Source organism: Ambystoma mexicanum, chromosome 12 (genome assembly GCF_040938575.1).
Source record: "Ambystoma mexicanum isolate Mex_15411 chromosome 12, UKY_AmexF1_1, whole genome shotgun sequence".
In the NCBI taxonomy this organism is placed as follows: domain Eukaryota; kingdom Metazoa; phylum Chordata; class Amphibia; order Caudata; family Ambystomatidae; genus Ambystoma; species Ambystoma mexicanum.
The window spans coordinates 933973053-933999967 of record NC_090936.1 but is presented as its reverse complement, the minus strand read 5'-3'; the positions used below and the strand labels follow the sequence as shown (position 1 = coordinate 933999967).

Genomic DNA, 26915 nt, shown 5'->3' with positions numbered 1-26915 from the left:
GACACAAGCCCGCAACAACTACCAGGGAATCCACCCAGTAAGCCAGCTACAGTCCCGCCCAAAACCAAGGTACGCGACCTCAAGCCACAGCCCCTCAAATGCGCGCTCATAAACGCTAGGTCACTCAATGCACACGCCCTTGACATTGCTGACCTCATCCTAACTAACAACCTCGACCTGCTAGCAGTCTCAGAGACCTGGCTCCACGCAGCAGAGGGACCATCCCTAGCCCTGGCCATTCCTGACAATTACGTGATCTTGCCAAAACCACCCTTACCCTACACATCCTCTACCGACCTCCAGGCCCTGTATGATCATTCGAAGAAGACATCACCTCCTTCCTGACGAACAACGCCAAACCTAGCTTGAAGATCACTCTGCTAGGCAACCTTAACCTTGGCCTCAACGACCCTAAAAATAATAACGCCCTGGCACTAGCCAATATGCTGTCAGAACTAGGCTTTCTGAACCGAATTACCAGCCCCACACATATCAAAGAGAGAACCCTAGATTTGATTGCTGATCTTAACTGCAATATCAAAATCTTATGCAACTTATCGTGCGCATGGTCAGACCACCTTCTTCTCTTAGACCTCTTGTCAGCCACAAGGTCCTCTGCCAGCATCTGACTTCCGCTGCTCACTTCTCCAGCAAAACCACCGCCTTCCTCTCCAACAGGACCATGAGAGTCTTCTCCATCTCAACAACTGGCGACCCAGCCACAGTCCTATGCGATGTTCCACAAGGGTCCTGCGTCTCCCTAACTTTGTATAATAGCTTTACAAAGTCTCTGTTCGATCACTTGGACAGTTTGGGTATCACCTACACCAATTATGCAGAGGATACCCAAATTCTCATCCCCCTCTCAGACTCCTACCACTCAGACTCCTTACTCTTGAACAACATTTACCAAGTCATACAAGCATGGATGGCCATTCATGGCCTCTGCTTGAATGACGACAAAACCAAACTCCTAATTGGAGCACAAAACCGTCTTAACAAACTACCCTCCGAGTTCCAAACCTTCACCATTGACAACCACATAATTCAAGTCGCCAAAGCAGTCAAAACACTTGGAACATACCTAGACTCAAATTTGAATCATCCTTGCCAGAGCTTTTATCCTATCCAAGCTTAATTATTGCAATGCCCTCTACAACGGAACCAGTCTGCGCAACCTTAACAAACTTCAAGTATTACGAAATAACGCCCTCAGAGCGGCCCTGAACACCCGTAAAGACAATTGTATCTCTGTGACACGACAAAGCGTCCATTGGCTCCCCATAAAAGACAGAATCTGTTACAAAACCTTATCCTTGACACACAAGTGCCTAGCCAATTCTGCCCTGAAATATCTCAACAGTAAATTCCCCAAGAAACACTCTGACAGACCACCAGATCCGCCCAAGTGAATCAACTCTCCATCCCAAGATACAAACTAGAAAAATCTGGGGGAAATAGTTTCCCAGTCCTGGTAGTCAAAATGTGGAACACACTGCCCACCGAGTTGAGGCAGCTTACCTCCCCTTTCGTAAGAAACTTAGATCCTGGCTTACTGAGCAAGAATGACCCACGCCTCAGAATTAAACCTTGACCTGCTCAATCCTGTAACCCTGAGCTTGGCCTACAACAACGTGATATGTTTTTGGCTTAGCTCCTGACCACCCACAGCATATGCATCTGTACTATCATCTATATATAAATTAAGAATATGTCAATCTTATTACAAGTTGCCTTAAATACAATACCAAGATGTGAACCTATTTAACATTTACTAGCTGTAATCCTCGTCAACTGCAATGGATATCATCAACTCTCCTTGCCGTATTGTAACCTATGTATGTAACATGTATATGTATCACCTTCCCGTATTGTAACCTATTTATGTGACCTGTATCAATGCACCCCGATACCTTTGGGTTTGGTGCGCCATATAAACAATACCATACAATACAATAATGGCAGCTTTTAAATGCTTGAATTATTTGTTATAGCTGTAATATTCACACAGAAGAGTTTCAGTGCCAGAAGGTGGATTGTTTCACTCCATATTCAAGTAAAAATGGCATGATAAATCCCTTCACAAGCAAGTCCGAACTTGAAATTAAATCTTGAGGTGAAGATTTGCGATTGCACCCAACAGACTGGTGACCCTTCTTTTACTATTTCTCCCAGAGTATTCCGCAATTAACCAGGTAAGAAGAGTCTGCGAAATCCCAAAAGGCTAGACACACCTTTCCATATTGTGTCACGCTCACCTGGTCTCCACGGGGGCGTAGCTAATGGCTGAAGGCTGGTGTTGCACTGCTTCTAAGATGGTGCTTGCCGGTGCCTTCCCTTCGATCTCACCTCGGAAGGCATTTGCCTGCAACGTCGAAACAAGATATTAGCCAACTCGATGGAGCCAGATTGGCTTCACCACTTTCCGATTTCCCTCTCTTCTTCTGGCTCACCTTGGGTTTTTAAAAGGTGGGCTCTCCGTCCTGCACTCTCTGGCAGGGGCACGGTATGTACAGTCTTTCCCCAAGATCAAGTTACTTCACTGATCCGATGGGTGTTGCTGCTGATTTGGAAGAACATGAGTAAGCAGGTAAGTCTCTATACCAATCCCTTCTTGGAATAGATGCTTTAAGTCTCTGTCACCGACGTTTTTTAACTAGCGTTTGTTCTTTTCTTTTAGGCCTATTGTCGAGCGGTTTCCGGATGACGGATTGACTCTCCTTGCAATGTTAAGCAGGTTTCTTGCAGGTGAGTATAGCGCTATGCGAGGTGCGCCGAATGTTAGAATAGCCTTTCATGCTATGCGTGACTATCCCGCTGTGTCTTTTCTAGTCAGCAGGTGCCGTGCGATTCCAGGAAGATGATGGAAGGACCGCTCGATGAAGTTCCTGGAAGATGCCGGCCCAGGTGAGGATGGATGCTAGTGCGGTACCTTCTTTTCTGCTTCTTCTCTGCAGATGCGGCGGTCCTGGAATAAGCGGAAGGCAGGGCCGGAATGTTCGATTGCAGGTAAGGCCAGGGGAGTTGCTAGGTCTGGAAAAGACCCGGGGCTAAGCTGATGTCGGAACTGTTGGGACTGGGGGCTAGCTAGTCTTTTGGCTGTAGCTCCTGAGATTCTATCCGGGGCTACAACCAAAAGATCAGGGGCTATAGCCCCCTTAGCCCTCCCTAGCAATGCCCCTGGGTAAGGCCGTTGCCGCTTAATAACTCCTGTTCTTCTCTTTTCCATTCACAGGTGCCGATGGATAGAAAACTCTGGACGGGCGTGGCTGAAGAAGAGCTGAGCAGACACGGTGAGCGTTACGCTGCAGGAGTGCAGAATAACGCGAAGCGTGTTCTGTTTGCAGGGTGCGGTTTAAATAGCCAGGCAAATAGTCCCTTAACCGTATCCTGCCACTTCAGGTAAAGTAGTCCCACAGCCACACCCTGTACCGGAAGGCTCAGCCTCACTAAACTGAGAATATAGTTCCATGAGTTCAACACCTACTATGAGCCTGGCGCCAGCGGTGCCAGGGCTGAGTCCAGGAGATTCTAGGGTACTTCTTAGGGGCTTGATAAGCCCTTAAAGATGCCAGTGTCAAGGATGCCCTCACCAGATTCAAGGGTTTGGGAGCATGCACCATGACAGCTTGATATATTTGTGTAGCATCTGGTTTAGGTTACAGACTTGGTCAATAGTTAAGAGGTGATCCCTAAAGTCTCCTTCAGCAAGGGGTACAATAGGTTGGCTTTGTATCCCCAGCTGTGAGGCAAGCATCAGCTACGTAAACAGCAGACTGACACGCCCATCACGCTAAAGGTTCAGTGCGATGAATGCGTCATTCTAGGACCTATTTTATACAGTAAAATTCCAGTGAAGAGAAGCATTTTTTGTATGGCAGAATTAGCTTTGCCACTAAACTAAGGTGAATGTGGGGTGTTCTTCTAGAATTAAGTTTGGTCCTGACATTTCTTTGAGATTACTTCATTTGTTGCTGGCTACCTTTGTACTGGTTAACATGTCTGTTTGCAAAGGGCTATGAAGGAATAGTTAGATTATCCGGTCAAAGAACAGATTGTTTTATCAACTGCTGATCTGTACACCTTCAAGATTTTTTCACCTCAATATTGTGTGGAAAGTTGCTAGAGACTCCTACTACCAATTTATAGAAATCTTTGGAGTCCTTTTTTTTTGTTTTTTTTTGTGCATTTAGTTATTTATAAACAACTTTTAGCACCAAATTGCACAACTTCCATACAAACAAATATATTTAAAAAAAGAACCAGCATTATATAGTAATGAAAAATACAAAATATTCAGAGCAGATAGAGAAAAAGTTACCAAATATAACATATTATATATCACATTATCACATTGGAATGTTTGAAATTGATAGTTTCCTGAGCCTATATGACCATTGGTTTAACTCAGCTACAAAATTTAGGCAATCTTCCTCAGAAACTACTGCCATATTGCGTATGCTGCAGCCGTAATTACAATAGATTGCGCTCCAAGTATAGTTGACCAGAACTGATCCCCGGGAATATCGTATTTTAGTGACAAATTTCGAGTAGCCCTTCATATAACAGATACTCAATAGAGCAAATGATGTTAGTAGATTCCGGCTTGTTTCAAGTTTGTTCCTCCATAGGCAGCAGTTACGTTCAGATAATGGAAACGTAACCAGTCCTTTTCTTATGTGACATTTTAGAAGCCCCATTTTAATTTTCTAAACCCATTCTTTGCATGCTTCTTTTGTTAAATTTGTCCTACATTCTTGATTTCTATCCAACAAGGGTCACCTTTAAAGGGCTGTTGAGCTATGCATTTATTTCACCATATTCGCATGAAATCACAACACTGTATACATTTATTTTGCTCAGACTCTTGTGTCGAACATTTTTATTTGAAGCCATTGTGATCAATCCCATGGACTCCTCACTAAATCCCTACCTAAAGTCTCCTGCCAGGTGGCCAGGGAAAGGCAGCTGCTTTCTGATCCTGACCTTGGGGTGGTGTTCTGCAGGAGGTTCACCTGGGAGGAGAGAAGGACCAGGGGAATGAGAGGACCCTGTGGTATGAAATCGCACCATTTTTCTTCCCCCTAGGGTGGATGACGCATCAATGGCAAAGTATGTAATGGTTTGTTGTAAAAACCATATTTATATTACACAAGATACACATATAAATAGGGGTGAAAACAATCACAATCTCCTAGGCGTTGGGAGAAATAAAAACCCTTCCAAAATCCTAGAGACTTGTAAAGCTAAAGACCTCCCTAACACCCAAAGGTACAGTGAAAGGACATCAGTAAATAATAACGGCTTAAAAGAACTGCATACTCCTTTTCTTTTTTTTTAAACTTCTTTTTATTATTAGGCAGCATGGCAGCATAACAACAGGCGAACAGCGCCCAGCAAATATAGATTAGCATTACAGTTCATGATATGGTCACATAAAGATTACATACAATATGATACGGGCACAGAGATTCAATCCACATATGAGGGAAAGTAGTTAAACCAAACGATACGGGAGGAGCTCTCAGACCAGTGAGAAGGGGGGGGTGGTGGGGGATCCACCGGGAATATGCCAGACTAGTGAGAAGGAGCAGGCGGGGAAGCCACCGGAGAGGTGACGAAGTCGGACATGTAGGAACGGAACCTAAGCCAGACGTCCCTAGGCCTGGAGTGAGTGGGTTGCATGTGTGCCCAAGTTTCCTCGGTGTCAGAGGCCCAAGTGACCGCCCTCAGCCATTGGGCATGCGTGGGGGGAGAGGGGCGAAGCCAGCAGAGCAAGATGGACCGAACCGCTAAGAGCATGCAGAGGCCGGCCAGCTTCCTGGAGTTTCGAGGAAGGCCCGGGAGGTCGTGAAAAAGGCACAATGCAGGGGAAGGATCGATGGGGTGATCGAGCACAGCGGAAACCGTTGAACAAACCATACCCCAAAACTGTGAGAGGCGGGGGCAGGACCAGATCATGTGGATGTAGTCCGCATCAACATGCCCGCAGCGGGGGCAGCTAGACGAACGCCCGCTGGACATGCGATGCAGTCTGGCCGGGGTGTAGTGGAACCTGTGCAACACTTTAAACTGAATGAGTTTAAATCGGGAGTTAAGGGACACCCGGTGAGTGCGGTCGCATAAATGTGCCCAGCGATCGTCCGATATCTCTACCCCCAAGTCTTCCTCCCAAGACCCCCTAAGTTTAGCAAATCCTGGAAAGGATCTGGACTGTAGCATGGAGTACAACCTGGAGATTTTGCCTTTCATGGGTGAAGGGGAAGTGAGCTCCTCAATGGCCGGGTCGTCTGGTGGTAACGCAGGGAATGTTTGATAGTTGCGCTTAAGGGTCCTTCGGAGAGACGCGTATTGAAGCCAGACGCTCCGGTCACTTCTCAGGGGTAGGGGGAGATCAGCCCACTCAATGAATGTGCCCTGGTCAAACACGTCCCGCAACAGCTCGTAGCCTGCCTCGGCCCAGCGACGAACGGTAGATGGTGCAACCTGAGGAACCCCCGGGAGGAAGTTCCAGAGGGGAAGGTTGCCGTGGAAAGCCTGGGTTATCCCGAGCTGTTTCCATGTTTTGGCCAATGCCAGGGATGTGCAGGCGACCGGACTCTGTGAGTCCAGTACCTGAGGAGCGGGTTGAATAAGTAAGGAGCGGATTTCGCGGTCACAGACCGCCAACTTCTCGAGCCGGACATGAGGGGGGGGGGGTCAGTTGTGTCGAACCAATAAGAGACATATTGAATTTGAGATACCAACCAATATCTGAGAAAATCCGGAGCCCCGAAGCCCCCCCCAGCCATGGAGGTGGACAAGGTCTCATATTTAAGTCGAACCGCCCCCGAGTGCCAGAGGAAGGAGGTAATTGTGCGAGTCAAGTCTCGGAAAAAGTCTGCGCCTGGCCACAAGGGTACGTTGGCAAACCTGTAGAGCAACTGAGGTAGCACCACCATTTTCAGTAGACCCATTCTGCCCGCAAGAGAAATCGGGAGCTTGTCCCAGGCTGCAACCTTAACGGACAGATGTGAAAGGTACTTCCGAAAGTTCTCTTTGAGGGTCAGTGTCTGTTGACGCGTCACCTCTACTCCCAGGTAGGTGAATGCAGATTGAGCCCAAGTGAATCCCAGAGTGTCAGGAGGGGGAAGAGTGCACTCCGTGAGTGGGAAGAGGGTGGATTTCGAGCAGTTCACCCTGAGGCCCGAGACCCGACCAAAGTAGATGATATCCTCAAGGACCGGAGACAAGTTAAGAGATGGGGAGCGGATGAACAGCAACGCGTCGTCCGCGTATAGGGAAACTATGTCTGCCTTCCCGGCAGAACGGAGGCCTCTGTGAGCATGGCGGTGACGAAGCATGTCCGCAAACGGCTCCATGGCAACCGCAAAAACCAAGGGAGAAAATGGACACCCCTGCCTTGTTCCCCTGGCGATCCCAAAGAGAGGAGAACAGTGGTCGCCCGTGCGGACTCTAGCCACAGGAAGCGAATAGAGTAGCCTGACCCAAGAGAGAAAGGGGGGACCAAATTTACAGTTCTCGAGAACCCGCCAGAGGAATTGCCATGATACCGAATCGAAGGCCTTTTGCATATCCAACGTGGCCGCCACAGCCGAAGTCTCCGGGCTAATTCTGTCAATTATGTTGAATATACGCCTCAGGTTCAAGGAGGTAGACCGCCCCGGAACAAAGCCCGCTTGATCGGGGTGAATGATGGATGGAAGGATGGGAGCTAACCTTAGGGCCAGGGCTTTTGCGTATATTTTGGCGTCGCAATTTATGAGGGAGAGTGGGCGGTACGAACCACAACGTGAAGGGGGTTTACCAGCCTTTAACAATACAGTGATCGTGGCCTCACGCAGTGAGGGGGGGAACACGCCTGTCTCCACCGACTCCTCCCACACTGCCAACAAGTGGGGAAGGAGAAGTGCCTTATAGGACTTATAAAATTCAACTGGGATACCGTCCGACCCGGGAGCCTTCCCGGAGGATAGGGAATCAATGGCGTCGGAGAGCTCCTCCTGTGTAAGCGGAGAGTCGAGAGAGCCCGAGGCCTCAGGGGATAATGTTGCCAACGGAAGGGAGTCGAGAAAAGAGTCAATCTCCTCCACTGACACCTCGTCTGAGTTGGAGTATAGGGACCCGTAAAAGTTGAAAAATTCCGTGTTGACGTCCCGGGAGGAGACAGCCAAAGAGCCGTCCGGTCTCTCAATCCCGGGAATGTGTGGGGAACCTGTCTCGTGTCGGATCAACCTCGCGAGGAAGCGGCCAGGGCGTTCGCCCTCACCGTATTTCCGTGCGATGCCTGGGTTATCCAGAAACTTCTGTTCACGGTCGGCTAGGGAGCGAAACGTGTCCAGCTCCTCCCCGATGGCAGCTAGGTTACCCGTGGAAGAATCGAGTGAACATGCAGCCTCCAGTGACGACAACCTAGCTTCACTCAAGGCTATATCTCTCCGAATTGACTTAAGAACCCCGTTTTCCTTGGAGAGTGCAATCCCCCTGACATAGGCCTTAAAAGATTCCCACAGTGTGGCAAGCGATGATACCGAGCCCGTGTTCAGCTCAAAGAACTCCACGATTGAGTCCTCGAGCTCGGAGTGGAACTCTGGATCGAGCAGGGCTAGGGGTTTCAATCTCCAGCAGCGGGACCGGCCAGGATCAGGGGCCCAACTCACGGTGATGGTCACTGGAGAGTGGTCGGACAAGGTTCTGGGTAAAATCATTAGTTGTTTCACGTCCTTGACCAAGACATTGGAGATCACCCAGCGGTCAATGCGGGAGTATGAGTCGCGGACTGAGGAATAGAATGAGTAGATGCGGGAATCGGGGTAGAAGAATCTCCATGCATCCACCATGGCCAACCGGGGCAGGGATGATAATGCAGCATAGGCTGCCCTGGAAAGATGACGGGGCTTGGACCCAGATCTATCAAGGGCTACATCGAAGATAGTATTGAAGTCACCCCCCCAGAGAATTGGTACAAGGGGGAAGCCATCTAGGAGAGACGTGATCTGTCTGTAGAACTCCGGGTCATCGAGATTGGGGCCATAAATATTCAACAAGACCACCTCCCTCCCTTGAAGCGTAGCGTGTAACAGAACATACCTGCCCAGGGGGTCAATGTGTGAGGAGAAGAGAGTGAACCGGAGACTCTTATGAATGAGAGTCATGACCCCACGACTTTGAGTCGAGTAGTCGGTGAAGAATCTATGAGAGCCCCAGGTCCTGGCAAATCGGACGCATTGGGCTGATCTAGCGTGTGTCTCCTGCAAAAAGAGGATCTTGGACCCATGGCGCTCGGCCTGCAGCTGGAGTTGTCTCATCTTTCTATAATTCCCCAACCCCCGTACATTCCAACTCATAAAGGTTAAGTCCCCCTCAGCCATAGATGTGGTAGAGTCGAAAAAGGTGACCAGGACCAGTGGGTGTGTGCTGCGCCACGGTCCGCCTTCGCTGCCAGTGCCAATTTTCTAACAATAACACCCCTAACATGTCCCACCCCCACCCACATCCCCCTCCCAAACAGAGGAATGACAATCCCAAACCCCTTCAGCCAAAACCAAACTAGCGGCATCATCGCCTGGGGGCCTGCAGGCCGGGCTGACCGCAGCGCTCCGGGCTGCAGCGGAACCAGTATAGCTCGAGGTGCAACTGCAATAACTTATACAACTTAGGAAAGGCATTTTGCATTTAGCAGTATAGCACATAGTTGAGATAAGAGGAGAATCTTGAACAAGTCGAATCCGGGAAAGAGGATCAATGCGGCATCAGTACAGGGGGAAGGCCGGGCCCGGCCGCCCCCCCAACGGCCCAGAGGGGGAAGCTGCAAGACTGTAGATAGGAGGGGGAAGTCAACCTGGGAAGTGTTCATCCATAAATTTGGAAGCCTCCTCCGGGATCGTGAAAAAGAACACCTGGTTAGCATGTTCTATGCGCAGTTTAGCTGGGTAGAGCATGGCATATTTGATGGAATGATCTCGTAGCCTGCGCTTCACAGCTTGGAAAGTCTTACGTTCCCGTTGGACGGTAGTCGAGTAGTCGGGGTAAAGATGAATTCTCGCTCCCCCCAGTAGCAGCTCGCCCTTGACCCTCGCGGCTCTGAGTAGGGTGTCCCGGTCCCGGTAGTTCAGGACTCGAGCGATGATGGGGCGGGGTGGAGCCCCAGGCTTGGGTTTGGCGGAAAGGGCACGGTGTGCACGCTCGATAGCAAAATGAGGTGAGAGCTTGGGTGAGTCCAGAAGCGTCATTAACGTGTGCTCAACAAAGTCCTCCATTGGCTCATGGACTTCGTCCTCAGGGACCCCAATTATACGCAGGTTATTGCGCCTCAAGCGGGATTCCAAGTCTTCGTTCTTCTTCTCCACCTCGAGGACTCGGCCGGAGAGAGCGACAAACTCAGAGCGCAGTGCTCCCAATGCCTCCTCGGCAGAGCCGACCCGTGTCTCGACCTCAGACACGCGACCATCAGTCCTCTCCATGTGGGCCTTGATCGAGGATATTGTACCGTTCATGTCATCCAGTTTTGAGTGTAGGGCGGTGAAGCCCTCCCTGATGAAGTCCATCATGTTTTGGGGTTCAGGTGTCACCGCGGACGATGACGCAACAGGTGGCTGCTCAGTAGGGTCCTCCGGAGCTCTCACAGCCGCCCTCGCAAACATGTTAATGGAGCTTTGCTTCCTCGCGCCTCCCTTAGTCATTTTGACAAGGGTGATGGTAGTGTGGGGTAAAGAAGGGGGGGATCGCTAGCAGCCCCTAGTAGGAGACGGGGAGATCCCAGGCCGCGAGAGCCGATACTCCAGGTAGGGTGCGTAAGCGAAAGGGGAGCGGGGAGCGGTCCCGAAGTGTAGGCCGCAAGGCTACAGCCCGACTGGGAGGGCGCTGAAAGCGGCGGCAGGGGGCCTTGAGGGCGGGGGTGCCTAAAGATGGAGGGTAGGAAGCAGCGATGTTAGCGGCACCCTTTCGCCAAGTAACAATCCGTGTGTAGGGACAGCAGCTTCAAGGCGGCGAGGCGAGGAGAGACAAGCCCCCAGTGAACGGTAGGGTCGCTCAGGGCGTGGGATTCCAGACGTGCGAGGGCAGTGAGGGCCCAGTGGCTTCCCAGCGGGGGGAGAGGGCCGCCGGGCCACAAGACAAGGAGCCACGAGAGTCAGGGCCCCCCAGGCGGATCCAGACGTCACCGACCGTGGGCCTCCAACAACGCCGCAGGGACGTCCCACCAGAGAGGGGCGACCCCGGAGTCACAAGGCAGGGAGGCAGGTATCCAGGCCCAACAGTCCACGAAGCCCCCCCTGCGCACCCCAGGAGGCCGCAGCGCTCCGGCAGCGAGGCGCGTGCAAGCTGGGGGGGAAGGGTCTCCACAACCCCCCCGCCGGATTCCACAGGAGAAGAAAGGAGATCCCACGGCGATTCACCAGGCTGGGGGGGGAGAGGCAGGCCAGGAACAGCGAGAATAAAAGCACGGCCCCCCCCAGCCGAGCACAGATGCAGGGAGAGTTTGTGCGCCTTCCGCGGGGTCGCCACAGGAAGGAGGAGCGGCCAGCAAAGAGCGAAGTTCCCCAGCAGCACGTACCTGAGAGCCGCGCCGCTCCAGCAGCGCGGCGTGTGCTGTCGGGGGGAAGAGGGGGCCCTGGGTCTTCACCACGGGCTGCGGAGCCGCGGGGGCGGCAGGGAGGCCCCGATGTAGTGCAGGCAGGCAGCGGATGCAGGCAGGGTGGACGCACCGCTGGGCCGACGTCCCTCCAGGGACCCGGGAGCAGCGACTCAGCAGGACCAGCGGCCTGGCCGGCGGGTCACGGTCCCAGGACTCCGACGACCCCGCCGCCAGGAAGGTCGAGGCGCGCCAGCTCCCACCGATGCCCGGCAAATGCGAGGAGGAGCGCGAGGAGGAGCGCAGCAGGCCCCCGGCGGGAAGGACCACCCTCCGCCGGGGCTGGATTTCAGGCGCGGAGGAGCGCCGCAGGAAGGGGGATGGGCAGCGTGGAGTCGGGGATGCACTTCCCGGCTCCGATTCAAAGCGGGATCAGATCCCCAGGATCCCAGAAGCAGCGGGGGAAACGTCGTGTGCTCCGCGCCCGGCTGTAATCCGTGGAAACCTCCTAAATCAGGATTTGGAGGTCCGCCCGCCTCGGAGCACACGTATCAGGCGGCCATCTTGCTCGGCGCCCAACAGCGCCCCCCCTGCATACTCTTTTTCAATCAAGTCTGGTGACTAATCCTTATGATCTTCCTTCAAAGACTATTATAAGAAACAGACTTTGGTTTAAAAGTAAAAATCAAACTCGACAACCTAACTTTGCCATTAGGGACTTCAAGTACCATAATTCCCCAAGTAGTGGGTCGAAGAAGATGGCTAAAAATGTACAATGTTGCAGGAGTGGTCTGATTGTTAATTGAGATTACCCACACCTGAAGGAGACAGACTTCAAAAGCCCCTTCAGCTGCAGGCCATAGAGAGGAGCAGAGAGAGCAAGAAGCAGAAGCAGTGTGGTTCATGCAGGTAACCCAGGCAGAAGCTGCAGGAGGTAGAAGACTCTGGGACCATTGCTCGGCAGATATCTGCCGGTCCTGAGAGGGTCTGTGTCTCCCGAGAAGTGCAAAGGCTGCACAGCGGGAAGCGTGGGAGAGGGAAGCTTGCCCTATGGGGAACTGTTCTGCAGCGGGTCCGCAGCGGGAAGCGAATGCAAGGGAAGCTTTCCTACCCAGCAGGCTGTCTCCGATGGCTGCCATGTACCTGAGGGTCTCGAGGCCATCTCTGGTGGCTGGCATGCACCAGAGGGCTTCATGAGCAAATGGAGCTTCTGTTGCAGGTAGCATGGATGACAGTGGACTAAAAGAAGCAGTTTGCCGGGTCACGAAGAGCCACAGAAGCACAAGTCCTGCAAGAGACGACGAAAGCGGACGCGCAGGTGTTACCCGGTGAGTTCACAAGCAGATAGTGACCACGAAGCGCTCCGCACCCACTTGCGTGCTCAAGGCAGGCGTTCAGCAAGTAAGCAGCACTGGCGTATCAGTGAAAGTGATTGTTGTTCTCAAAGTAATTTTGAATACCCAAATATTGAAATGCAGCAAAAGCCTATATAACAAAAACAAATTTCTGTAACTTTAAACGTGCGAGTGTAGCAAACCCAGCAGCCCTATGGGGCGATATTGTTAAGATGTAATGCCTACACAAGCATTGCCAAAGCCAAGATATACTAAAACCAAGGCAAATAACATCCAGCAGACATTGCCAATGGCAGAAGGGGGTTAATGAAAGGACCATGAATTGTGAATCTTTTTGCCCATAATTTATACGACACATGGTAAAAGCTGGTATAAACATACAATGCCAAAGCCAAGTCAGGGTTTGGTTACTTGTGCAGTGGAAAAACAAGAGTGGCAAAAAGGCTGCCCTTCTGGAAAAGGATATTCAGAAGGAGAGGAGCATTATTTACAGAACAGTATTAAAGAGTGCCAATGTGAATCTTGTTTTCACTGAAGAGTTGCTAAATGTTTTGAAGCGGCAAACTGTTGAATACTGTGAAGCTGTTGTGAACCTCTTGCAAGTTGATCTTAACCACAAAAGCACTTGTTGTGAAACACTGTTTGGGCAGGGGAGTATACCCGGATGGCAAACCTTTGGAGGACTGGGCCTGGCATGTGGGTAAATCAGGTGTGAACTCAGGTAGTAGGCCTGGCATGGACGAAAACAAGGTGTAAGTCGAAGAGATGCTACAAAGTGGTCCTGACAGAGAATGTGGGTTTGTGGTGTTGAAGGAAGAACTGTGTAAAACTGTTGCAAAGAAGTTGTATTTCTTTAGAACTCATTAGTTGTGGCAAATCATCCTGACCAATACAATTATTGATTAACTGAGAAACTGGAGGATAGAGGAAGAGCCTTCCATTTTCTTTGTTGAATCATTGGAGCTTTCTGTTGAGAAGTTGAAGTTGCAAAGAACTGTGTTGGAACTTTGTTGCAAACAAGGATTTTCTTATTTTATCTTCTGGAACTGTGAAGCAGAATCCCGCTTAATTCTGGAATTCTGGGGAAGGGGAATTCATCAGGTTATAAGGAGAGATTGTTACATTGCAAATTCAATCATTATTCTGAACTGCCACGCATTTCCTCATTTATTTTGTTGTATGTATAAGTGTGAGGGACAGATATCTGTTAGAGTGTTTCCTTTAGTTTATTTTAGGCAGTGAAATCCTCGTCAGGGTAGGGATTGTGAGTCGTTTATCCGATCTTCTAATGTAATAAAATGGCATTTGTTGGGAAACCTTCACAAAGTTGTCTGCCTCACATTTCTGATCCCTCACACCTGCCTGGAAATGGCTCTGGCATTCCATCAGAATTGATGACAAAACTACAGGACCAAATAATTTCAGCAAAATGCCAACAACTCAGCAAGACATTAGAAAATAGAGCAGTGGCACCCAAATACATTATTTCTGTGTTAACTTGCCATCTGTACAAATTTTGGTATAGGCCTGAACAACCCTGCTTACTCTATTTAAGCCCACATAATTCCACAGAAAGAAAATTAATATGACAGTCTTTCAGGGGCGATACCTCCTCTAACCTAGCATCTCACATCTCCACCACCACCGTCCCATAAAGATTGACTCACTGGGGAGAGATACTACTCACTACCTGGATCCCCAAACTGAATTGTTGATCCCTTTGACTTTAGAGTAATTGACTGCTGAAAGAAACTGTATTTGAGCTAGACAATGGAAAGAAGAGATCGGGTAAGGCCTACTCATGAACAGCAAGGCTGTAAGAAGGCCAGAGAATGGATCCTGATCATAGATGGAGAATGCTGGCCCTCCTTGAGATGATTAGCAACTCTCAAACTTATCCTTTGGAAGGCAGAAACAGCACATGGATTAAGGAACTATACCTGGAGAACTGCAGAGTGTCCGCGTACACCATAAAGACACAATTAAAAGTCCAACCCAACACTGAATGAGGGGTGGAGCAAATAACCTTAGAGCCATTGATAGATTTTTGACTGCATTTGGTCCGCAGGCAGAAACAGAAAAAGGTCATTGTTAGGGCGAATTCTCCAGAATGGCTAATTTCCCTTAACCGTTGAGTCTCTCTGCAGCTTTAATGGATTTCTACGGTTTAATGTTCTGACCTGGTAGGAGTGTGAGCTTTTTTCCCCACTCTTACATGCGTTTTGCTGTGTGTTGTAATTTTTTTTTGCTCATGGACTGAGGAGTCTCACCCACTCCATAGGCATCATCTTTTTACTGTGTGTCACACAGCACCGGTAGTGCAGTGACACAGGGTTGTCTTTGTAGACTTCCCACTTTAAACTCCATTTTCTGGAACTGACTACTGTGTCCCAGAACATGTAAAGTTGCCATTGACTTTACTAGTCTTTTTAAATCTACAAACCCATTACACCCTATCTTCCCATAGAGTACTGGAAGGGTTAATAGTTATTCCTTTTTGTCCGATTCTCATGGAACATTATTTTGTTCCCTTTTCTCTAAGATTTGGCTGGTAGCAGTGGTATCTACAATTTTTTATTCTACAGCGAGCTATGAGAATAGCCTCAGTACCGTTAGGGGCTATGGTGGTAGCCTCAAACTCTAACCCGCTGGACCCCTATTTATAATTGGTTCCGGTCGGGTTTATTCACCATTTCTTTTTGTAAAGGTCTTTCTCTTGTTTTACTCTGCGCGCCAAACCAGGTTTGGTTCCTTTGTCCGCCGTCCTTTGGCGGGCTTCTGCACAGAAGCCCTCCTTAGGCGCCTGAGTGTCTGGGTGGACAGGATGTGAGGGAGGGGTTTGATGCCCACTGCTCAGGGTCTCCTTGGAGACCCAATTCGCATTCTAGTTTGATTGGCTAGGTGGCTGTCCTGCCAGGACAGCCACCCTGCTGTGGGATTGACAGCCAGGCTGTGTGAATGGGGTATTTGGTGCATAAAAAGCCAGTTTATTGGACTGGAAGGCAGACTTGCCACTGGATCGAGAGAACCGAAGAGAAGCTGAAGGAAGACGACTGCTGCAACTACTGGACATCCCGGTGAAGCCCTGCTGCAGGTCCAAATCGTCCGAAACTTCGACGACAGAAGATCTGCAAAGAATCTTCTTCCCTTGAGCTTGGTGGGACCAACCAGCTCGCCAAACACCAAACGCTAGTCTCCCTCTCCTGGTAGAATTTGCTGTGCATCGCTGCATTGAACCGGATAGCCAGGAGGAACAGAACCGGTTTAGGTTTTTAGGAGCGCACCTTTTATTTGACGTTTTGCTCCGCTGCTGGCTTCTTCCCTAGGCAGTGCAGGTCCCTCCAGCCGTCGTCCTTGTCACCACGACAGTCGATTCAGGAACCGTGAGCCTGCAGGAACTGCCAGGAACAACTGCCTCAGCTGCAGCATTCTTCTCCATTTAAGGTACTGTGCAAATCCGGTCGTTCGTTCCGTCCGAACGCAGTGAAAGTGCTTGAAATCTTTCGCTTCTCCGAAGGCTTGTTCTTCTCTACTCCTTTGATTAACACTTCCTCTGACCAACTTCGTTTTGAACTCTTGGCAAAGACTTAACCGCGAACTACTCTGAACTGTGTGATCCTCTGCAAAGACACTGAACCATTAACATTGGCCCAGGCCTATTGACTTGAAGCCTAGTTGTAGTAGCCTTTTCTAGATTGCCCTGCCTATTACTTGTTGGTGCTGTTGATTTTGAATAACCTTGTCTTTTCTCCGCTTTTAAATTGCTGGAGTGCCATTTTGCTCACACTTCATTTTGAGCTTAACTTGACCAGAATTGATTGGGTGGTGTTGTAGTGTATTACGATTGTGATTTTCTGCTGCTTTATAATAGTGAACTGTTTTATAACTGATTAGGTAAATAAATGTATATTATTTTACTCAGAAACCTTGAATCAGTGTTTGCTTGAATCATAGTAATTCTTGTCCTTTGTGTAAACTCTTGTACTGCTCACTTTACTCTTGAGATAAGTCTGGCTGCTCAGCCATGGCTACCACTTTACTGGGTAGTACAGGCTTGTACCAACGGTGAAATTGTACTTCCAATTGTAATCTTAATTGTATGTGGTGTTCCCAAAGGGTACTGTATATGATTCTGCCTAACAGTCATTGAGCAGTTTCTGATCCCACACAAAGTACAATTCAAATGAGCCTCTCGTTAGGCATTTAGGGTATAGATTGACCAAAACCTTTCAAAGGTCTCCTAACTCAGTAACACTGTGTTAGGCAGAAACCTGTGCAGTTCCCTCTGGGACCACTGCAAAAGATTTAGGACTACAGGTGTTTGGCAGTAAACCCACTTGGTAGCAGTCTGTACCACACAGATTCACTTGGTAGCTGTGGCTGAGCAGTCAGACTTCCCTCAAGAAGAGTTAGGCAGTATACAGAGTATTCACAATAGGTCAAGAGAATACAATAGAACAAGTAAACACTGACCAGGGCTTGGTGTAAAAGAGATATAATTATTTATTTAAAACCACATCTAGAAAAACACACAGGCACTAATAGTAAGCAATTCAAAAACACGGTCATGAAAAGATATACACTCCCTTAAAAGAATACTAGACAAGTCTTAAGTAAAGCCCCACTTATTTTCAGACAGCGGTGAGCGCTTAACGTAGATGGCACTCTAATAATTCGTTTTTAAAGAAAGGGAGAGAAAAGCAGAGAATGAATTGAAACAGATCCCAACACTTTTTCACGAACACAAAAAGAGAGGAAGACAAAGTAACACAGTGAATTCAGAGTCAGTAGGCCGGATCCGCTTTAAGAGGATCAAAACGAAATGTGTCCAAGGTCACACGGTTGCAGTGCACAATAGTCTTGTAACGGTTCAAAAAGGAGTTGGACCAAAGAAAGGGACCAGTTAGAGGGTCAAGGCGGCCAGCCCAGTCTAGGAGGTTAAGGGGTTATTACCTTGTAGCAATCTTTAGAAAGGGAGGCCTGGCGGACACAGTACCTTAAAGTGGTGAGAATACTCCAGCGGGGGCAGTTGTTGCTGGCAGCGGATGCAAGTCGGTGCTTCGTCCGGGGGAAGGATCTCGTCGGGGAGGAAGACAGGAGTCCATTGCACTGCCAGGGAAGAAACCAGCCGCGGAGTTTCTCAGGTACAAGGAGCGGTCCGTAGATTCGCGGTCCAGTGGTAAGTGGCTATCCGGCTGCCGGGGTGCTTGGCATGGGCAATTCGACCACAGACCGGTCTGGGGTGCGAAGAGAAGAAGGTAAACTGGTTGTGCCCACCAGTCAGGGGAAGAAGCCTCTCCAGCCGGGAGATCTTCTCTGTCGTCGGGAAGTGGTGAGTCGATTCCGCAGGGCTCCACCGGTGGTGTCATCGTGGTAGGTCGGCTCAGCTTCTCCCTCGTCGGATTCTCAGGTCCTGTGGCGACTTCTGAAGTTCCAGTCCCCAAAGCCCTGCTTCCTGCCCCATTCACTCAGCCTAGCTGTCCATCAAACATGCTAAGTGGTGAGCCGGCCGACTCACCACTTGGGCCAATCACACAAGAGTGCGACTTGAGTTACCAAGGTAACTCAGTCCAGGGTGCCTAAACCCCCCTCCCGCACCCCCTGTGGTACCCAGACAGAGTGGCACCACTTTTGGAGGCTTCTTTGGAGAAGCCCATCAAAAAGTGGAACAAAGGGCTCGACTTGGGTTGGGGTCACAGAAGAGAACACAAACGCCATTTTATAATCGAGTCCTGGCAAAAAACACCAACCGGCGAATTAATATTAATTAAATAAACCGGCGGTATGTTCGAGGCTATGAGAATTAAATAATTAAAGTTGGTAGCCTCGAACAATGGGGAAATCCCACAGGGAAATATTCGCCGTCGAATATAAAAAGTAGTATCCACTGCCACCAGCCAAAACTCGATCAGGGGGGACGGAGACGTGCCCCCTCGACTAACAGACCCCGGGACAATCGAATTGCCCCGACCAGTACGTCCACAATATGATGGTTTGTACTGGTTTCTGTTAATAATTTGGGACTAGTAAAGCCAATGGTGACTTTACATGCCCTGGGAAACAGTAGTCAGTCCCAGGGTATGGAGTCTATGGTGGGGTGTCACTATGACACCCCTGTGTTACTGCACAGAGGGTGCTGTGTAACACACATAGTAAAAACACATGAGACCCTATGGGGTAAAGGACCCCATAGCCCATAAAACACATTAACAGTCAAAGGAACACCATAAATCATGTCCAAGAGTGGGAGAAAAAGAGTTTCACTCTTGGCAGGAGAAAAAAACAAACTCCAGAAATCCAGCAAAGCTGCTGGGGGACTCACTAGGTTAGGAAATACAGCCCAAAGAGAGAATTCTCCCTAACACCCTGCAAGAGTGCTGCCCAGGATAATCATGATCACCTCAGAGTCACATTTTAACTTTTAAATTATTTCAGTCCATAATATTGGCTGCAGGGTTACTAAAGCTAAATGCTACCACCAACAAACCAGTGACTAAGCTTGCCCCTACTTCACTGTCCTTTCTTCCAGCTCCACTACAGAGAAAAGGTTTTACCATGAAACATTTCAAGCAAATTCTGCCATAAACATCTAGAGTAAAATGAACTGTAACGAAGTAGTATTTTCATATACTGATTAATGTTTTTCTCTATGGACTGGCTTCTCACAGATCTGCTTTTAGACTCCGTTCCTAGATATTCTGTCAGTTGTCTTTACTGTCTTTCAATCTCCTTTCTCCCTTCAGTTATCTAGAAAATGTAAATCAAGTTCAAGTGTTATAACATTTGCGTTTTTGTAGAAGTACATCAAATCTAAATTGCAATTGTATCTATATTTTATAAGGTAGTTTCCCTATGTTCGAACATATTTCTAAGTAAATACTTTGTCTTTGAGGATTATTGAAGGGTTTACCTGCCCAATCTATGCTTTATCAAAGAAGCTTTAGGCTCTATTCACAATATTATTAGGAGGTATACAACCTGACAACAGTTCTGAACCCTTAAACAAGTCATCCAAGGATGGTTTGGGGAAAGCAAATAGTGCTCACCAATAATGAAATCGAACACCCTCAATTACCACTTCTTCAGAAGCATGTGCAGGCTGGGTACTCCGAAAATACATCTTTACATACCTGAGACCGTTTGACATACACTCAGGCTGCCCTGCCCTTGTGAAACAGAGTAGGACTTCCATTTTTATTCCGCACATAAAAACTCTTGGGAGCCCTTGAAGTTGGGAATATCTCCCAGACATTACGAGTGTTGGGTTCAAGTGGGAGTAGGTAGGGAAGTGTTATGGCTGGACTTCAGGGAGTGGATTCTAATCCAGGCACTCTGATTTGCAGTTCTGAGCCACTCCGACTTGAGTGTACAGTCCCTTCTCTTGCAGCCTGCATTGTAAAATAGTCTTCCAGCACCCATGATCCTAGACACAGATTTCGGTTTTTTTTTTTAATTACACTGTACAAACAGTATCTGCTAGAATGACCATCATTCTCCACCCTCAATTGTTGTATGGAAATAAACAAGTAGCCAAAGAATGAACTACAATCTGAAGATAATTGAGCAATAGAAAAGAAAATGGCAGACATCTTGGTAATACAACTGGAATAGGATGACACCTTAATGAAATAAGCTAGTGATGGTTTTAAACAGGTGTAAAGTAAAGGTCATTTCAATTTTAGGGTGCAGGGGAGAAATAATGACTGATGCTAAATGTCAGACTAATTGCAAAAGATAAAAAGTGTTCTCAATTGACAGACACTCCCGTCCCCTGAACACCCTTGTTACTGGTCAAAAATTGTTGCCAGTCAAAAATTCAGGAAATGTGTACTGATGCAATTCTGTAGGTAGGTATAGTTTTGATTATGTACCAAGTTAATGTCTCCTGTGCTAGTACAAATCATTACAAACAGTATTTTATTAATCATAGGTATATGAACCAATACATATAGCTCAACGCAAAGTATATTCCTTCATTAGGAGCAAATAAGCTTCAAATTCAATCAATTAAATGGTGATTCTTCAAACTCCAAAACAATCTACAAGTTAAACAGAACATTTGTATCAATTATTTGTGCAACACTCTATGCATTCGTTAATTTATGATTAGAGAGGCAATTAAGTAGAAATTCACCTGTATGACAGAGTGCTCAAGAAAAAAATCTACATCTGTTCCATGAATTCCTCTTCTATTTTAACGAGTTACTGGGTCTGTTTTCTAGGGAGAGAAAGTAAATAAACCAACAAGGGGTTATATCTCACCATGGTGACAATGAACCCAAAGGAAATCGTGAGATTAGTAGAGAATAAATACCTTGTGTAGTGTGGGTGCTCCGAAAGCAGAATTCTTGTTCAAATGATGAATGATCTGCATTTGGTGTCATGACCATCCCATTCTGTGTCCACCTATACCACATACAAAAAGTATGTTGTAATGGATGCTAATTCGCAATATGCGGTCTAATAAATAGTCTACTAAAATGCACACCGCATTTCTAAATAAATGTACACTTCAACGAAGCGCTGTACACTCTGCCTCAGCCCAGGAGACACGCCACCTTGAAGTCTAGCTCATGATAATAAGTAACTTTCGACAAAAGTTGGGACTTTGTCACAGCGCGAGAGGACAGCGTAACTATGCATCCTGTTTTTACAGAACTCCGGAGCTGCTTCACAGCGCCATAACCCTTCACAGCTGGTCTTACACAACGGGGGTAAGAACAGAAGGACAGTACTGTTATTCATTTAGGGGTCACCTCTATCTAATCTGTACACGAAGACATTGATTCGAAATATTTTACTGCTGTCATCCTATCATTGATTCAGTGAGACTCTGGAGATCCCAACCATATACTGTGTACATTTAAATACACATTGATCTAGCCACTGGTAGGTCATTTTCCTTACCTTTTAGACAGGATATTGCGAATTAGCATCCATTACAACATACTTTTTGTATGTGGTATAGGTGGACACAGAATGGGATGGTCATGACACCAAATGCAGATCATTCATCATTTGAACAAGAATTCTGCTTTCAGAGCACCCACACTACACAAGGTATTTATTCTCTACTAACCCACGATTTCCATTGGATTTATTGTCACCATGGTGAGACAACATCTTGTTGATTTATTGACTTTCTGTACCTAGCAAACAGGCCCAGTAACTCGTTAGAATACAGGAATGTATGGAACAGATGTATATTGTTTTCTTGAACACTCTGCCATACAGGCGAATTTCTACTTAATTGCCTCTCTAATCATAAAATATCAAATACACAGGGTGTTGAACAAATCATTGATACAAACTTTCCGTTTGCATTGTAGATTGTTTTGGAGTTTGAAGAATCACTATTTAGTTGATTGAATTTGAAGCTTATTTACTCCGGTTGAAGGGATATACTTTCCCAAAACGCGTTGAGCTATATGTATTGGTTCATACACCTACGATTAATAAAATACTGTTTGTAATATATTGCGGATTTGTCTTAAAACAAGAGACATTAAGTTGGTTCATAATCAAAACTATACCTACCTACATAATTTGCATCAGTACACATTTCTTGGATTTCAGACTGGTAGTTACCAGTAACAAGTGTGTCCGCCAGAGAGACATCTTGGACAGAAATACAAAATAAAATGAAAAGTGAAATATGTTAAAGTTTTCCTCAATGCCAAAGAAAGCCTGAACATAACCGATAACGCCAAACACAGGTTCCACCGATTATTGGATAGCATCAAGGCTGTAGCACCAAAAGGTTGTTTAGCATGTTGTGCGCACTCTAAATGAAAAGAAAATCAGTTTGAAGCAGTGTGGGATCAACCAAACACTCAAGTCATAGGTTTTCAAGATAACAAGCTTACGATGTCACACAAGGAGTACCACAATTGAGGTAAAGGTGGGTTTTCTGTACACAAGACCTAAAATCACAATTCAAAGTTCCTGACTTTCTACCCACATTTCCTAAACTTAAATGGGACCTAATATGTTCAAGTCTCAAAGTCCCTGAGGGGGCACTACTGCACTCTCTCAGTACCTCCTTCCAGGTCTCTTCTTGAATCCATTATTATTAACTTCTGATTGAAGATTGCCATCCTTTTCTCATGAACATTGTTGCATCAAACATCTACAAGCAATTATGTATGTATACCCCTTAGCTTAGGGGAAACCAAAGAATTTCCAGCAGAAACTTCTCAAACCCACCGCCCTATGCTGGGAAGCCTATCAGGCACATATTTTCACCCAAATGCTAAGGCCCTCCCACCTATGCTTGAGCCCACACATGTTCAGTCTCCTCTTCCGTCTCCGGTTTACTGGCTCCTGCCAGGGTCTTAGTTATAGCTCTTATCAGAGGGAATCATCTCTATTTTACCCATTGCATCTACTTTCGCAGGGCTGGCCACACAATCCACAACGTCCCACCTCAACTAAGTAACTGCATGCCTAAATGCAGATGGGGGGGGTTCAAATTCCCTCTATACCATCCTAAGGTCAGAAACATTTTCACTATTGCACTGCTCAAGCCTTTTTAGGGTTTATGGGTATCTGTGGCTGCTCTTCAGGAGCCCTTCTCTATTTGCCACAATTTTGTGGAGCGGATTGTGAGCTGCCTACTAATGTCAACCTACTCAGTAGACAGCTTTAAGGGTGGCTGAAGACTTCAAAAAGGAAAGAAATCATTTTTTTTAATACTGTTCTGGATATAAGGAACATGACCTGGGTTGCATACAGGTTTGCCATTCTGAGAAGCAAACAATGTAGAAACATTTTCTTTAAACTGTTGATTAAAAATAATCATAGGTCCTCACCTTTGCAGACAATTTGCTGTGTTGAAACTGGATGCTCTGTACTGATGATGTATGAGCAGCAACTGTTCTCACTGGGGAAGTCATCATTCGCAAGTCATATTGATACATTTTTCCACACGAAGTTCCAACAGTTAGAACTAGCCCATCAGGGGAAAAGTCCACAGCAGTCAGAGGCGCTTCAGCAAGGACATTTGTGTACAAGCTTCAGACCAGGAAAAAAATGCAATGCATTATAAACACCTTCATGTATTATTCATAACTAAAGATACATTAAATTAGGGGGGAAAAACAAATGGACTCTGACTTTTGATGAAAACAAGCTAAATCAATTCAACATTGTCCACTTGTGTACCTTTCCGTAAAGAGGGTTCCCCCATCCCCCATAGAGCTACCATCACCATTGGAAAGGTCTCGGGAGGATAGCTAATGGGCAACATGCTCGCCTTGGAAGCAAGACAACACTGAGAAACACAGGTTCGATCCCCGGGTCTGCGCTTAGAAACCTCTGTGTATTAAGCGCGTTATGATATGATTGGTTATTTATATCAAGTGTTGATAATGCAACACGACTGTGGACATTGCATGTTTAACGTTGAATTGATTTATTTACTGTGTTTTAGTTTTATAAAAAACATTCCACAAAAGTAAACTAAATGCATTACAAATTATCTTTTAAATACATCATAAAAAAAACACCATCATATTACAGATTACTGTAACAAACAGTACAACAAAAATTGCATTTTAAGTTCATCATGAGAAAACAGACATTGTAAAAAGTACCACAGCTAAAATTAAAGAAACCTGGTTAACATTTCAATTTGTACCCCAAAACTCAGGACGTGAAATAGAATCTAGCTTACAAACTTTGCAAATTATTCACCAAGAGAGTCTTTCACAGCCGGACAGAATATAATTAAATGTTCCAATGTCTCCAGATGATCCTGGCAACATAACACGTTAGCTTCTAAAGGTTCTAGCTTCAATCTAGAACCCTGGACCTCTAATGTTGCAAAGAGATTGAAGCAGATTCTCATATATTGTGCTTCCCATAAGGGAACTAATTAGGAAGCACACAGAGGGCCTGATTACAAGTCTGGCGGTAACCCTGTCGGTGCTACGTGGGGGGGGTGGTGTGTGGCCGCCATACTTTTAAGATTACTGGTACCCAGCTTGCCGGTAACATCGGGGTATTACAACCCCTACGTTCCAGAAAGTCAGGCGGTAAATTGTTAATTCCCATTCCCAATTGAGTCCTTGGAAATGGTGACCAGGGAAACACCAGCACCGTTAACGGTGCCGGTGCTTCTGTGAAACTCTGTGGGCGGGTGCCGTACGCCTGGCAGGTCTGACCCTGGTGAGCAGGATGGCACCCGCCGCAGAGTCGTAGTGTGCCGGTCCGGTAACCCATGGGGTACCTGCACTGTTGTTACCGGACCGGCACAGTCAGAATGAGGCCCCTAGTGCTTTTTTGCAGCCAATAAAAAAATAATAAGAATACAACGGATATGTTGTGCTTTCTGTTTTTGTATTCATATAGTCATATCTCCATAAGATTTTTTTTACCTCTAACGGATTGGACACTAATACTTCGGTAGAAAGCTTTAGTATGGATAATATTGAATGACATATCTCCATCCTCACATTCAGCATAGGTGATATGTTATTGCCCACCAAGCTTTTATGATCGATAAATAATTCACATATCAGAGGGCCTATGACATTAGCGTCGCCATAATCTTGCATCAGCTGACCAGTGAAATGTATGACAAAGCCTAAACTGCACACATGGTCAAACCTACATCACATGCCTTCTTTTCTTAAATATACCACTGGCCCTTCTAGAGAAACCTTTCACCGGTGAGGGTCCAATACAGTTTTATATCCCTTTCTTGTTCCAGTCCTTCGCAAGACGGACCTCCTGCTGCCTAAAAGCACATTCTGGGATTCTGCCCTTAGAGAATACAAGAACACACCCTCCAATGATCATCCTGTTAGCTGCCTCCTATTTTGATCAGTACTGTGATGAATCCAGTATAGTCATCACAGATTTCCCGGCAGTGACCTCCTCCCATGTGGCCAGGGAACGGCAGCCGATACCTGATCCTGGGGGCAGCTTTATGATGGAGGATCACATGGAGGAGGCAACTACCGGGGAGACATCATGACTTCATTGGACAAATGTCCTTGGCATTCGGCAAGTCAAGAAGGTGGCATTCTCCATTCCGGGAGCTGCAAGAAACCAGGCAGTGTGACCGCAGAGCTGCGAGGGAAGCCGGTGGAACATCTATGCACGCCAGTTTGGAAAGCGGGTGAAAGTAGTATGCCGCAGAGCGGAGATGCTGGAGAAAACCAGTGAGACTACCCAAAGCCAGCAGGCAACAGAGGGCATTCCGGCAACCGCGCCAACAAAATGAACCTTATACAATTGGAGAATTGTTTGAGTGCAGAAAAGTCAAAGTAGAACCCTGATGGAACTATGAATACCTAAAGTGCAAATCTGGGGCAAACACTGAACAAACCTTAGCACAAACCTACTTAAGAAACCAAGAACAATACATGCAGTCTTGGTAACAGTGAGAACTGTAAAACGCATTAGAAGTCCTGGCAAGCAAGATACCAGACAACAGATATATATATATACCAGATATATATACCTCAGGAATGACGGTGGGTTTAAGCCTCAGTCCAAATTCAACCCAAATGGTCCCTAATAGTTCCAGTATAGTGATTTTCAACGACCTTCGATGACTTAAAACGAGTAGCAAAACAGACTACCACTAATGCATAATAAAAAACACTTAATAGAATCATTGATTTTAAATAATTTAAGCAAAGATTCGAGCATTGTAATAAAGCCCTCACACAAAGGAGGTAACATTGTGGTGATGAATCTAGAAGACTACACCCAGTGAGGCAAGGCACCAACTAAAAGATACCGCACACTATCGGAATTTAACAGAGGATTCTATAAAACACTACAAAGAACAATTTGATGAAATGCTGAAAGGATAGCATGAAGCAGGGCTTCTGGAATTGGAGGAGAAACAATACCTTACAATAAAATACCAGGTAACTCCCACAAACTACTTTACACCAAAGGTACACAAAAGGATAAGCAAACTCCCATGTAGACCAATCGTGGCACCCATGGGATCACTTCTGGAAAAAACGTCA

The 26915-nt window shown here is 46.9% G+C and overlaps 1 protein-coding gene across 2 annotated transcripts in view; it reads right to left on the bottom strand.

Annotated features, from left to right (window-relative positions):
• Positions 1–26915, bottom strand: part of LOC138514123 (protein NEDD1-like) — a 1022049-nt gene that overhangs the window by 448824 nt on the left and 546310 nt on the right. For both annotated transcript variants that reach the window (XM_069629422.1, XM_069629421.1), the window contains exon 7: positions 23739–23940. In XM_069629422.1, the coding sequence (XP_069485523.1) occupies positions 23739–23940 (202 nt within the window). The remainder of the gene's footprint in view (positions 1–23738; positions 23941–26915) is intronic.